This window comes from Sturnus vulgaris, chromosome 5 (genome assembly GCF_052056855.1).
Source record: "Sturnus vulgaris isolate bStuVul1 chromosome 5, bStuVul1.hap1, whole genome shotgun sequence".
NCBI classification, from domain to species: domain Eukaryota; kingdom Metazoa; phylum Chordata; class Aves; order Passeriformes; family Sturnidae; genus Sturnus; species Sturnus vulgaris.
Genome location: NC_142247.1, coordinates 45,700,159 through 45,715,549, shown reverse-complemented (window position 1 = coordinate 45,715,549; position 15,391 = coordinate 45,700,159). Strand labels below are relative to the sequence as shown.

The 15,391-nt window shown below is 35.0% G+C and overlaps 1 protein-coding gene across 3 annotated transcripts in view; it reads left to right on the top strand.

Annotated features, from left to right (window-relative positions):
- CAND1 (cullin associated and neddylation dissociated 1) overlaps positions 1-14,117 on the top strand; it is a 33,702-nt gene extending 19,585 nt beyond the window's left edge. For 2 of the 3 annotated variants that reach the window (XM_088165618.1, XM_088165619.1), the window contains 12 exons: positions 158-281; positions 704-960; positions 1,041-1,146; positions 1,644-1,855; positions 2,878-3,170; positions 3,806-3,947; positions 4,565-6,058; positions 6,830-6,925; positions 8,623-8,792; positions 8,885-9,049; positions 9,290-9,397; positions 10,444-14,117. In XM_088165618.1, coding sequence (XP_088021744.1) covers positions 158-281; positions 704-960; positions 1,041-1,146; positions 1,644-1,855; positions 2,878-3,170; positions 3,806-3,947; positions 4,565-6,058; positions 6,830-6,925; positions 8,623-8,792; positions 8,885-9,049; positions 9,290-9,397; positions 10,444-10,668 — 3,392 coding nt within the window. In that variant the 3' untranslated portion in view covers positions 10,669-14,117. The remainder of the gene's footprint in view (positions 1-157; positions 282-703; positions 961-1,040; positions 1,147-1,643; positions 1,856-2,877; positions 3,171-3,805; positions 3,948-4,564; positions 6,059-6,829; positions 6,926-8,622; positions 8,793-8,884; positions 9,050-9,289; positions 9,398-10,443) is intronic. The other variant, XM_014892056.2, reaches the window with a different exon arrangement.
- The last annotated feature ends 1,274 nt before the right edge of the window (positions 14,118-15,391 follow it).

The following is a 15,391-nucleotide window of genomic DNA, read 5'->3' as shown; positions in this document are numbered from 1 at the left end:
AGCAAACAGGGTGGCTGTTTAAGCTTTGTTTTGTTGGGTGGAAAAAGCTTCTTTACGTATATTGAGTTGCTTTCCATTGTCACAAACATCATATCTGGTATTAAAAGCTGTATTTTTTTAATATTATGGAAATGTTGAGGTTTTGTTGCACTTTCAGGTTCTGCATTAGCAGCTAACGTTTGCAAAAAGATCACAGGGCGTCTCACTAGTGCTATAGCCAAGCAGGAAGATGTGTCTGTTCAACTGGAGGCACTGGATATCATGGCTGATATGCTGAGCAGGTAAACATGCCTCTTTTGATATGGTGGTGAATGTTCATAAGTACTCCTTAAAGCTTGACCATCAATTTTCCAAATGTTAAAATTAAATTATACAAAGTCATATGAAATAATATGGTAATATTAAGTATAGATGAAACTTAATTTAGCAAAAAATAAGTGAATGTATTGAAGATAATTGGTTGATGGATCAATTATTATTTCATCTTCTGAGAATTGTAGTTTTAAGCTTATTTTACTGTTTATTGCTTTGAGGGTATATTTTAAACTCATTTCTTCTTTTCAAAAGTTCCAAAACCTGAAATTTAAAGATTTGATGGGAATCTTTGTGATATTGGGGAAATATTTGAAGGATTGTTTTACAGTATATGAACAAAGTTACCTAGATTCAATTGGTTTTGAGTTTGTGTTTTGTCTGTTTTAAGGCAAGGAGGACTGCTTGTTAACTTCCATCCTTCAATTCTGACCTGTCTGCTCCCCCAGCTGACCAGCCCAAGACTTGCTGTGAGGAAAAGAACCATCATTGCTCTTGGTCACCTGGTTATGAGTTGTGGCAATATGGTTTTTGTTGACCTCATTGAACATCTGTTGACAGAGCTGTCTAAAAATGATTCCATGTCAACAACTAGGACCTATATACAGTGTATTGCTGCTATCAGTAGGCAAGCAGGTCACAGAATAGGTAAGAAAAATACATAAATTATCTTTTACTGAAGCTTTTCAGTGAGAATAATTACTTAGCTAATTTTTTTCTCTTACCAGGTGAATATCTTGAAAAAATAATTCCTTTGGTTGTAAAGTTTTGTAATGTAGATGATGATGAACTACGAGAGTACTGCATTCAAGCCTTTGAATCTTTTGTTAGGAGGTAAGTCATTCATGGATACCTATTTCAGCTTTCTTAGATATAATAGTGTGTCATTTGGTTGTAAGCTGTCAAGAGACAGCCTCCTTCATACAAAATACTTTTGCAAGCTTTGAGCTGGAGCAGTTCCTGTAACTATCTTGTAACTCAACTCTTAAGTAATATGTTACGTCTGTTCTCTACAAACTTTCCACTGTGCCATTGCTACTTGTACAAACAAGAGGTGGGAAGTATTCTAATAATATTCGTGTCTGATAGTGGTGATAAAAAATTGGTATCCGAAGGCATATCTGAGTCCTTTGCAACCTTCCAATCTAGCAGATCCTATCAAAGTGGCATTGCCCTTTCTGACCTTCTCTTCAAATTTCTGTAGTTCATATGGATGCACTGATGTTATCTTAGTTACTCTCTGCAAAGTACAGTATACAACATGAAATCTTTTAGGAATATTTTAGTGCTTCAAAGTAATTTGACATTGATTGTATTTTTATATTATACAGGTGTCCTAAAGAAGTTTATCCTCATGTATCTACTATTATAAACATTTGTCTTAAATATCTTACTTATGATCCTAATTACAATTATGATGATGAAGATGAAGATGAAAATGCTATGGATGCTGATGGTGGTGATGATGATGATCAAGGTATATTCTCTTTTTGGTCTGGGGGAGAGGATGAGCTTTTGATCCTGCACCCATCTGAGAAAATTGGTATGGATAGTAATACTCCTAAGTACCAGCATTTGAATGAGTTGTGTACTTTCATTCCAGTTTTGTACCTCTTCTAAACATAGCTAATGACCTCACTTCTTGGAGTAAAAGTATAGGATATCGTTGCTGGAGATCAGTAATTCTGAGAGTGAACATAAAATACAAGACAAATATTTTTAAATACTTGAAAGGTGGAAAAAGGCAGAAGCATGTGGCATTATATAACTTAAGTGAAAGCATCAGTTAATGAACTGAAAATATATATACAGCATGGAAAAGGCTTCTCACTACTTTCCAGTATGATATATTGGTACCTAATACATAAAATCAGAATAGATTGAAAATGACTCAGTATTTTTCAGTAGGATAAAAGGGTTTCAGACTGAAAGGCATAAGGTATTTTATTGTTAAATATGGTGGCAGGCGTTGCCAGATGGAAGCTTTGTGAAAACTTGGACACACAAGTAATCTGAACTGAGGCCATAAAATTCTCATTACTTAAGGAAGGAGTGAGCTGCATAGTTGTTGCTTTAAGACCTGAAAAATCTAAATTGCTTATTTTATATTTCTTTGTTATTTTTGGTGACACTGTATAGGTTGATTTACCCCTAGAAAGGAAACAAAATAAGTGGTTGAATCTTGATCAGCTAGTATTCACTATTGCTTTGTTGTTTATGTCATGAATAGAGAAGAATATGCTTTAAATCAGTAGTCAGGTTGGAAATGTGATGGGGAGCTCCTTTTCCTCTTTGCCATTTACATTAATTCAGTTAATTTAGCATTCCTAAATGTGTGGAAGACTAGCATGAAAAAATTGGCTGAGAATTACAAGTTAGACTGTTTAGAAGGTTTTTTTATATGTATGGTTTTTAACGTAATTTTGAAGCTATTTCTTTGTGTGTTTTATGCAAAGATCTCTACTTCTTAATTGTTTAAAAAGCATGTTCTTCTTAATTGTTTAAAATAAAACTTGATGCTTTGCTTGTCTAGACTCGAACATATGCATAATTTATTTTTTCAAGGGAGCGATGATGAATATAGTGATGATGATGACATGAGCTGGAAAGTGAGACGTGCAGCTGCTAAATGTCTCGATGCTGTGGTTAGCACACGACATGAAATGCTTCCAGAATTCTACAAAACTGTATCTCCTGCTTTAATAGCCAGATTCAAGGAACGTGAAGAGAATGTTAAAGCAGATGTTTTTCATGCATATCTTTCTCTTTTAAAACAAACTCGACCTGTGCAAAGTTGGCTTTGTGATCCTGATGCAATGGAACAAGGAGAGACACCTTTGACAATGCTTCAGAGTCAGGTTATTTGTTAAGATTTTTGTTCTCTTTGAGAAGACATGTTGAAATTGCACCCTATTCATAAGGATAGTTCATTTCAACGTGCTTTATCATGCTTTCTTCATACGCAGGTTAGAGTTTATTTCTGTAGTACTAACATAGAGAGCAAGCAGGGTAAATTGGCTCAAAAAATGCAGCAGTCTTAGAAACTGAAATTGACTTGTACAAATGCACTTATTCAATTTCAGTTGTTTACTTACCTGTAAAAGTTGCATGTCCTATGTCATTTAGCCAAATTGCCAAGCATTCTCCAGGCATATGCACTAATGGTCAAGATAAAACTTGATCTGCTGCAATGTATTTTATTTGCAGAATAAAAAAGATAATGCTGAAAAACTTCTTCTAATTATTTGGGTGACTTTTCACTTGTTACTCTCTACTGTTTTTTTAATGCAAATCACCTTTCAAAGCTAAATTACTGTTTTATTTTTTAAAGCAGTTATTTTGAATCTTTATTTCCCAGTGTTTCTACAAGGTCTCTAGTTCTGTAGAGAAATCAGGTGGTTAGGATACACATATTTCTTTATATGCCCCCGGTGATCAATAATGCAAGAAATGCCAGCTATTAAATCAATTAACAGATGTGTGATGATTACAGGTTCCCAACATAGTTAAAGCCTTGCACAAACAGATGAAGGAGAAGAGTGTGAAGACTCGTCAGTGCTGCTTTAACATGCTGACTGAGCTAGTAAATGTGTTACCTGGAGCCCTAACACAACATGTTCCTGTACTTGTACCAGGTATGAGAAATACAGCATTAACTTAGATACTTATAAATGGTATGGGAAGTTCTGAAATATCAAAATATTGAAGTCCCAATTATGGTTTTTGCAAAAGCTTTGAAGCGTGGCTTCTGTTGAAAGAAAATGGCAAAATAATCAGCTATTATGTGTATCCATATAAATATTTTAGTCATATATTTCCATTAATCTTGAAAAGAAGATTGAAGGTTTTTTCTTCTTTATTAAAAAAAAAGTTACTTCGATTCTTAATTACAAAATCAAACTGCCTTCTTTTCCAAACAGAGAAATATATTTTCTATAGTTTAGCTTTTAAAACTTAAAATGTTAAAATTTTAAGTTATGGTGAAAAGTAAGGTTGGAAATGTTAAAGGTTCAGAATTTCTTTATAATTAAGAAAAATATGTAGTAAACCATTAAATGGCCCATCTCTTTTGATAGAGGAGGCTTAAAAGTTAATTGGTTGAATAAAGTGATGAAAGGGGTTTGGAAGCATTCAGAAAGATGGGGAGCCGGAAGGCATGAATTCAGTATAGCTGCCTTCCTTTGGAGATTTTGAAGTGTTCTAGCAGGCTATAAATGCCTGCCCTAAAAATACATTTTTTTATTTCTTTCAGGAATAATTTTTTCACTGAATGACAAATCAAGTTCTTCTAATCTGAAGATAGATGCTTTGTCCTGTTTGTATGTGATCCTCTGCAATCATTCTCCCCAAGTCTTTCATCCTCATGTTCAAGCATTGGTACCTCCGGTTGTAGCTTGTGTTGGTGACCCATTTTACAAGATAACATCAGAGGCACTTTTGGTTACCCAACAACTTGTGAAGGTTATTCGTCCTTTAGACCAGCCTACTTCCTTTGATGCTACTCCTTACATCAAAGATTTGTTTACTTGTACAATCAAGAGATTAAAGGCTGCTGACATTGATCAGGAGGTGAAAGAAAGGGCAATATCTTGCATGGGTCAAATAATTTGTAGCCTTGGTGACAGTCTAGGCACAGACCTGCCTAGTACACTTCAGATCTTTCTAGAGAGACTGAAGAATGAGATCACTCGTTTAACTACAGTGAAGGCAATGACATTGATTGCTGGTTCTCCTTTGAAGATAGATTTGAGACCAGTCCTTGGGGAAGGAGTTCCTATTCTTGCTTCTTTTTTGAGAAAGAACCAGCGAGCTTTGAAGCTGGGCACTCTTTCTGCACTAGATATTTTAATTAAGAATTACTGTGACAGCTTGACAGCTGCCATGATTGATGCAGTCCTGGATGAGCTTCCACCTCTGATTAGTGAAAGTGATATGCATGTATCACAAATGGCCATCAGTTTTCTGACAACACTGGCTAAAGTATATCCTTCCTCTCTGTCAAAGATTAGTGGCTCCATTCTCAATGAACTTATTGGGCTGGTAAGATCACCCTTACTGCAGGGTGGAGCACTTAGTGCCATGCTAGAATTTTTCCAAGCTTTGGTTGTGACTGGTACAAATAATTTAGGCTATATGGATTTACTGCGCATGTTAACTGGTCCAGTGTACTCACAGAGCACAGCACTTACTCATAAGCAGTCTTACTATTCCATTGCCAAATGTGTTGCTGCCCTTACTAGAGCTTGCCCTAAGGAAGGACCAGCTGTTGTAGGTCAGTTCATTCAAGACGTTAAGAACTCAAGGTCCACAGATTCCATTCGTCTTTTGGCTTTGCTTTCTCTTGGGGAGGTTGGGCATCACATTGACTTAAGTGGACAAATCGAGCTGAAGTCTGTAATACTGGAAGCGTTCTCTTCTCCCAGTGAAGAAGTCAAGTCAGCAGCATCATACGCCTTAGGCAGTATTAGTGTTGGCAATCTTCCTGAGTATCTGCCATTTGTCTTACAAGAAATAACCAGTCAACCTAAGAGACAATACCTTCTTCTGCATTCCTTGAAAGAAATAATTAGCTCTGCGTCAGTGATTGGTCTCAAACCATATGTTGAGAACATCTGGGCCTTACTCCTGAAACACTGTGAATGTGCAGAAGAGGGTACAAGAAATGTTGTTGCTGAATGCTTAGGCAAGCTTACGTTGATAGACCCAGAGACTCTGCTTCCACGACTCAAGGGATACTTGGCATCAGGTGAGGGGTAGTAATGCATGTATGTATTGGAGCAGATGGCTTTATGATACCTGTTAATAAATGGATCTGGTTTTTCAAATTACTTGCTTAAATGATGTGTCTTGAAGTTTTGCTCCCCTCCCCCAACAAAGGAAGGTTAAGGTTTTCTGCTTTTACTAGAAGTTGTTAGTCATGCACAACAAGAATTACTTGTTTTCTGCCTTCAGACTTTTTATTTCTGTTAACAATGTTTTGTTTAAGAAAGACCTATAAACTTGAAGGGGAGGGAGCATGGGCAACTAAGGAATAAATTAACAAACCAATTGCAACATTTTGACCTTTTGGTGTAAATTACTGTGTTCCTAATTTTCAGATAAGGATTCTGAAGGTTTTAAGAATTAGGAAGGATCTTTGTGCATAATTCATGAATCAGTCTCATATCAAGAACTGTATTCACGTGTTTTCTCCATGTGCTTCTGCTGTAAAGGGGAAATTTTTTTGTAGGCCTATGTGTGATCATAAATAATCTGTTTTAATAGGCTTATTGCTCAAATTTTCTATAGGAGATGACATTACATGCTTATTACAATGTTATGGTATTTTTTTCCAGTTTAAAATGTTCTATCCATAGGTTTATTTGAGTTACATCTTGCATTGCTAGTAGCAAATAGCATTTCTTGGTTGCTGTTCTTAAGAGTATTAGAAGTCTAAGAGGAATGAATGGCATTGAGCATGATCTTGATTCTGTTGTTCTGTTTAATCTTGCATGTTCATACTTTCGTTTCATATTAGGGTCCTCATATGCTCGAAGTTCAGTGGTTACTGCTGTTAAGTTCACTATTTCTGATCATCCACAACCCATAGACCCACTCTTGAAGAACTGCATAGGTAAGTACTCTGCTTATCTGACAGCTTCTGTGTTTTCAGGCAAGAGAATTCCATTTAAAATTTGGTTTTTGTGTTACCAAAAATAAGTATTTTGAAGATACTAGAATTAGCTGCTAATGATAACTGTTGGAAGAGTTACAAGATATTTCCATAGTAGCCAATTATTTCTTTTAACACTAATTTATTTGAATTCTGAGCAGTAAAAATTATGTCATTAAAAATTCTATGTATTGACTTTGTGATGGGCAATAAAAGAAGCTAGTGTTTTTAGTAGGATGGGACCGAAAAGCTGATTTCCTTTCCTGTGTTTTTGCCAAATTATATCGGTTTGATGTAGTAAGATGTACTGTTTTTACCAGGAAGTGTGGTCTTGGAAATATTTGACATTCAGTCGCTTAAAACATGTCTGCTTGTGTGAATTATTCTGAGTATTACCAGGTTTTGAATGTAAATATAGGTTGTTATGATTCTATAATGCTTGTGGTCTGAAAGCATTTGGAATTGTGTGTATTTTTATACAGGGATAAGGTAATCAGAGCTTTTAGTATAACATCAGTATGACAAAGACTTGCAATGCTGTGGCTTTTTTTCTTTTCTCATTTGTATAGCATAGTGTGTAGATGTAATGTTTTATGCTTGAAGAATTATAGGTCTAAAGATATGTAAAAGAATCATCTATGCTTCTTAACCTAATAGGAAAAAGATTTATGCTTTAAAGCATACAATTTTGTGAAGAGCAAAATTTTTAATTATAGGGAAATGAAGTCATTTTACTGTGTGTTATTTTCATCACTAAGCTTTTTTTTTAAGTAATATATTCACGAATTATGCTTGTAGGTTTTTCTCCCGTCTCACTGAAGCTACCTTGCCCCTTTGATTTCTGGAAATATTTATTGATTATTCAATCAAAAAGCTATCAGTATATAGTACTTTAAAAATCTCAGTCATTTTGAGTTTTGTTACCCAGCTTTTTGATGGGTGAAAGAGTCACTCTGTTTTTACACCTTGATGGTTTTCTCCTCTGAAGATGTTCATTCCTCGTGGAAGTCGCTAGTAGAACTTCAGAAACCTTGAGGATATATTCATACAGTCATATATTTTAACAAGGTTATGTTATAGAAGTATAGAAAAATCTAATTTAAAAATGCCCAAAGGCAGGGTGGGATGGGAGAGGTGATGCTACATTAATATATATTGAGTAGGCCTATTTTATAGTAATTTAGGTATTTTCAGTATATGCCAATTTGAGGGTTAAAAATCAGTATGTTGATAGTTTCTTTAAGATGTGTTCTCAAATTCCTGAACTGCCAAAATTGAAATTGGTTTTCTAATATACATTTTGAGAGAATTTTAATGAATGGAGAAAAGGAAAGGTTAAATGTAATTTTCATTAGTTTACATGCTATATCTTCAGAAAAAATGTTTATATGTCATTATGGTGGCCATTTATTTTGATGGTGTTCCTTCTACTACTGTTTCATTATATGAAATACTATATATCAATTATATTAATACTTTTCATATGATTATAATTAATCCTTTATTTGTGTAATCATGCTGAAATAGCAGGTGTCTGTTACATAAAAATAACTCCTGCACTAAGTATATATTTTTGAAAGTTTAAGACTAAGCAAAGATATTTTTGAAGTTGCAAATTAAAAATATCCTCATAGGTTACTTTCTTTATATGATTGCAGGTGATTTTCTGAAAACTCTGGAGGACCCAGATCTCAATGTCAGGAGAGTAGCCCTAGTGACATTTAATTCAGCTGCCCACAATAAACCATCTTTGATAAGGGACCTCTTAGATACTGTGCTTCCTCATCTTTACAATGAAACAAAAGTCAGAAAGGAATTAATCAGAGAGGTAGGTTAACTGAGATAAACAATGCTAAATATGTAAGTAGATTATTTTTTAAAATAAGTGTATTACTTAACTTTTTTTTTTGTTCATGGCAGGTGGAAATGGGACCATTTAAGCATACAGTTGATGATGGGTTGGACATCAGGAAAGCAGCTTTTGAGTGCATGTATACTCTATTGGATAGCTGTTTGGATAGACTAGATATATTTGAATTCTTAAACCATGTTGAAGATGGTCTGAAGGATCACTATGATATTAAGGTTAGCTGTCATTTTTCTCTGTGAAAGCAGTGACTTTGTCAAAATATTTCAAATAGTGAATAGAATGAAATGTAAGTAAAGTATTAAGGAAAAACATTACTTAATATGCTTAAGTACTTCACTACATTTGCCATTTTCATTAAAGTGTGACTGTTCAAAACGTTACACAGCATCGTGGGAAATACATCTCCATATATATGCCAGGCATAACTTTTGAATTGGGTTTTTTGCTCATCCTAGATGCTGACCTTTTTAATGTTGGTGAGGCTGTCTACCCTTTGTCCGAGTGCGGTGCTGCAGAGATTGGACAGGCTCGTTGAACCTTTGCGTGCTACATGTACAACTAAGGTATTTCAGTTTATTTAAGTTCATTATTTTGCCTTTTCTCATAGAAATATAAATGAACTCATGTTTAAAGAATACCTCAGTACTGCTGCAGTGTTTCCTGAGTTATAGTTGATAAGCTGTGGTAGGCAGGATAATTAGATTAGAAATGAATGGATCTTTGAACAACTATTAAATTCATTTAAATTACAGGTGGAGAGGTAGATTTGTAAGCTTCTTTTAAAAATTCTTCTGTTTCTTTGATGCCTTTTCTTTTGTTCCTTGAAAATTTAGATGCCACTTGGGCAACTTGTAAATCTCAGTTCATTATAAGTAGTGAAACTGGAATACTAAAGAGTTTTTCTGACTTATGAAATGTTGTTTCAGACAAGCATTTGGCTGATGAAGGCAGTCTAAAGTAATCCTGGTTTTGTTAGACTTTTTGTCATTTATCCCACCTCTTCATTTATATTACAGGAGTATTGGATCTTTGTAGTTAGTCTCCTTTCATTCCTACTTTGGTCTTCATTCACCTGCATGCTGTGACAATCATTTATTGCCTGATTTACCTTGCTTTTCCATTACTCTAGACTGCTATATTTCACATCAGGAAAATTGATTGCCTTTAATTATAATATATGTTTGTATTGCTGAAATACCTTTGAGAATAACAACAGAAGGTTAAGCAGTTACTCTAATGAAGGTCAACTTCTTTAAAAAGTTCTATTCTCTGTGAGCTGGGAGTACAGTGTTAATAGCAGTTTAAAGTCATTTACTGACCTTCCTAGCTAAAGGTTGGCTGCTATAGTTGTTTTGATTTGGTGATTGACTTGGCAGCTTACAACTTTCTTCTGCTTACCTTGCAGTGTTGAAGCTTCAGTCTATTTGTAAACTGATGGTGAAAATTCTGCCAAAAAGATATTCCAGGGTATTTTTTGTTGGGTTGATTATTTTAAGAGCTTAGATCATTTTGAGAGGAAATATGGGGTTTTTTTAAGGTACATTTTTTTAGGATTGGTATAGAGGGAGGGTTGAGTAAAGTTTCAAACATATTTTCAATTTTTCCATAGGTAAAGGCTAACTCAGTGAAACAGGAGTTTGAAAAGCAAGATGAACTAAAACGATCTGCAATGAGAGCTGTAGCAGCACTTCTAACCATTCCAGAAGCAGAGAAGAGTCCATTAATGAGTGAATTTCAGTCACAGATAAGCTCTAACCCTGAGCTGGCAGCCATTTTTGAAAGTATCCAAAAAGATTCATCATCCACTAACTTGGAATCAATGGACACTAGTTAGATGTTTGTCTAATGGGGGCCGTTACGTTGAACCATATGATGCACTGAATTGACAGGTTATGAGTAAGAAACAGCAAAAGTATCTAATCTACACATTGTTCCACTTTATTTACCTTTATGGAGACAGTTGGCTTTTCCCATAATTGCTTTCCTAGCATTTATTCCAGAAATAAATTTCCATAGTCCAGAGTTAAACCACTATTGTTTTTGTGGATTTGGCCACATTTGGGAATTAAAAAGTTGACTCATGGTGTATGGAAATAAATTCCAACATCCATTTGCCCTATAATGTTTAGGATTAAAATGTCAAAATTTTGTGACATTGTTTTTTTTCTTTTATTCATTCTTTCTACTTGTAAACAAAAAAGGGGGGAAGGTGGGAATCAAGTGTCCAGGTGCACCATGGTTTTTGTATAACTTTCTGTTCTTTTTTGTTTCAGCTTCATAAATTGGTTTGGCTGGCAGACGAATTATGTGTAAGATTTATTATATTAAAAAGAGTTTGGGCACAGCTCAGAAAGAGCAGACATAAATGTCATTTTTACAGCTGTGGGGATTAGAAAACCAATATTCCCTGTTGCGCACACTAATTTTGCATGAACAAGTTTACAAATATATATTGTCTGTAAAACAGCATGTGCGATTTTATTTGTAATGCAAGTTAAAATAAGTTCTACTGTATCAGTGCAGTTTTCAGGTATTTTGACGTGCAGGCCATTCATAAAGGAAGGGATGAATGAAGGTTTGTTGTCTTAACCTGGCTTTTTTAAATGTCAGTGATATGACCCTGCAGATGTTCTTACAGTAAACATGACAATTTCTGCAGTTTTCATGGGTTTTCATTCCCAAAAACTGAATCCACTGGAACTGAGGTGGACAAACCTTAAGATTGGAAGGAAGCGAGATAGAGGTAAAATGAGCAGAGAAAACAAGAGCTGCTCAGTGGTTCCTGAACTCAGGATTCAACTTTGCTTTTGTTATAAAAGTATGAAGGAAGTTTCTTCAGTGGATTCTGTCTCCTGTTCTTCATCTGACAGCTTTTTTTAAGGCACTAATATATGGGGTTGACCTAGACAAATGTTGCCAGACCATAATTTTGTTCTGGCACATGGGACAACCATAGGCTGCAATGCTGCAAGTGTCATACAATATTCTGGTGAGATAGGAAACAGGGAATGGCCTAAAGGCTGGAGAGAGATAGAAAGCAAACAGAAGAAAACATTATTCAGTGGATACACTGAGGTAATTTAGGCATGGACCAGAAGTGGATTCCTGGCAGTCCCACAATGAACTGGATTGTGAATTTACTAACAAAAAATGAGGGACCACTGCCTCATTACTTGTTTAATGCAACTGCTTAGTTGTCTTCTTTTTTTTTTTCCCCAAGTCAGAGTACGAATTTGAATTTTTTTAGTTAACTGGTATTTTTTAGCTAGTTTAATATTTTGGAAACCTGTTACATGGGTACGTGGCATAAGCTGCTACAGGACTAAAAAAGCATTCATTTTTATGACCTCAGAGACAGTTTCCTGTGACCACTGGGGCTTGGGGGCAAAATGTTCACCTTACATGCTTGCAGCTTGGGAAAAGCAGAGGAGATATTGGTACATTTTACTTTAACAGAAGGACCTGAACAGAGAAGCCTATGAACTCATTCAATAGTAACAATTCTAATGCTGTAGAAATTTTTGAAAATGTAGCTTTCTCTGTCACCAAAGTCTTCATGCTAATGTAACAGTTGTATTTTAGAAGTAGAAATAAATGAGATTAAACATACCAACATATCTAAATGTCATGAAAAGGAGTGGGATGACTAGAGAGAAACCATACAGTAGAAAAAGCACTGTGAATTAGGTATATGCTATCTTACTGTATAACTCATCTACTTCAATTGCAGCAATATACAGGCCTCCTAATTAAGAATCTGTTGTGCTAATTAGTTGTCAGACTAATCTGAACTTTTTGTATTAAGTTTTCCTAGTATATTAAAATATTTTATAGATCTGAAGTTAGATGTGAGAATGGTATGACAGACATCAACTGTGAGGCTGAAATAGGAAAAGGGAGTAGGTGACAATGGTAAGTGAACAGAATATTCATAGTTGAGAGATCTGTGCATGCTTATGCGCTACCATTAACAAACACCTGTTGTGGTGGAGGCAGATCATCTTCACTTTGTTTTACAGTACATTACAGTGGAGCAAGCTTAGGACAGAAGGGAAGGTTGAGCTATATTACATACTGAATGCTTTCTTGCACTGAAGAGTAATCTTCACTTGGACCACTGACGAAGCAGATGGGGACATAAAAGCTAAGTCTTCCCTGTAAATTGCAGAAATTCTGAGTGTGGTTGTCTCCACGTAGCAGTTAGTTATTTTGGTGATGTGGGAAGACAAACTCATAAAGATTGTAACTGCACCATAATTACTGAGATAATTTATTAGTGTTAAAAAATCTAACCATGTTAGGTGTTGAAATTCTACTCACTTTCACTGGATCACTAGATTGAAAGTTTTATTTGGTTTTCCGTTTGTATATACACGTATTTGTATAAATCTGGTGTGTTTATGATTTTAGATCAATGACGTTCATGTAATTCTCTTACAGAAGATGTCAGGAATACCTGTAGCTGTTTTTTAAATGCTAAGTATTTGAAACTGAAATAGGAGATTTCCCTCACTAAAACAAAACCAGCATTCTGAAAGGCTTCTCTTAGGATGTTTGGTAAAATTAGAACTCTCTCTAGTATTTTTCATCACTTTGCACACAGACAGTTGAGACCAATTAACAAGCTTGTGCATAATATAAAAATGGTTGGCCGGTCGTCACATTGTAGATTCTTGGGTTAAAATATTTTTTAATCTCAAAAATACTTCATGCTCTGTTTTTCAGTGAAAGAACTCGCCATCCTTACAAGAGAGTTTTTTTTCTGAAATTATAAATTGAAACCTACAAGGACTTCAAGAATGCTGTACTTCAATCATGTAAATTTATTTTTATATGATTTTCCTTCGAAGTATGGCACCTAATATAGCAGTTGACAAAATAAAGAACGCTGTGTTACTTCCAGTTGTATTTTATGAGGTGTACAAAGCAGCACATAGGCATGTAAACATCATTGCTTCCTTCAAATGAAAGATCATTTTAAAATTTCATCAACTCAAAGATACAAATTAAAAATCGCTGTCTGCTCCTATTGTATTTCCCTTAACAGATGTTCTTAATAATGAGGCTCGGAACAAGTTCACCCTGCACTGGAGGACTTAGTAGTAGGGATTTAGCAACTGTTCTCGTATTTACTGGTACTTCCCATCCGTTGCCTCCTCTTTTAAAAAGCAAAGTAACATGTGGCCTTGGATGTGTGTGTGGGTTGTTTTTATTTTGTGAGTCCTGATAATTCTGACTGAAATAATGCTTGTTTCTGCCAAATACTAAACAGTTAAACCTGCAGCCTCTGGATTTTATTTCCCTGTTGCTCTAAACAGCAGATAAAATGTCTGTTTTGTTGTTGCTGTTCTTAAAATTAACCCTGAAAAAATGAAAAATACTAGTCAGTTTATTTTTTTCCCCCTCTGATTCCTCCTTGCTATAAGATGGGAAGATTTAAGTGCTGCACTACTGAACATGAGCAGGTAGAAATTTTGGTAGAAAGTGTTGCTCCCTGGGTATAGTTATAACTCTCATAAAATCCACCTTCTTCATCAGTATCTATTTATAATTTTTCATTGTATTTTAGTTCAGGGAGGGAGTTATTAAGAATAATGAAGTAAGTTAATCTTCCATGAGCAGTGTTGGTGAAACAGGGAAGCTTTCTACAAATAAGGCTTTTCTGAGAATCAGGCAATTTTGTCTTGGTAAAGAGTTAGACTTCTTTAGATTGGTTTCCACCCCATGAGACTTTAGTATTTCCATATAATCTTAGATGAGGAGAAAACTTCCTTCAGAAAGGACATCCATCCCCCAAAACAAACAAAGGGTTTCTGCTGATGTTCACCTGTGTATTGTGGTTTAGAACATGGCACTGAACCACAGAAGAAATAAAAGCATGTTTCTGAGAACAGTATGGACACTGGCTGGAATATGTTAACTAAAAAGTCATGCTGAGAAAGAGACACAACCAAAGTGAGATTATGTTAACTTAAAATAATTTTCTCTGTGTTCTGCCTTTGATATTTTTGAAGAATGGGAAATAGAGAAGGGAAAGTAATAAGTAATTGGCAAGTGGTGACCTGCAACCCCAAAATGTAAAGGGGTAATTTCTATTGCCTGCTGCTTCTTCTTAAGAAGAGTATTTTGATTAAAGTTTGTAGTAATTTTGAAAATACTTTTATTCTGAAGGAGTTTATATTTGGTTTTGTTATATTTTTGGTTTGGTTTTTTTTTTTTTTTTATTGTGCAGAAATTATTTCCCTTCTTAGGGAAAGTGGGATTTCTCCCACTTGACAATTATAAGTCATTTCAATAAAGCTGCTGAAGACTTAAGGAATTAAGCTGTGTCACTTGGTTCAGTGCAGTAAAGATATTCCTGTAGAAGAGATTTGCAATTCACTCTTCCACTGCTCTTTTATTAATAGATTAAGAAGCCCCAGTTCTATATGACTGTAGTTTCCATTCAACATCCAACCTTTCTTCTCTTCAACTGAAAAAATAGTGCACTCCTAATTACCTGATTACTTTGGATGCCACCCTTCCTGGTGATTCTTGATGTTTTAATCTCAAGTCTT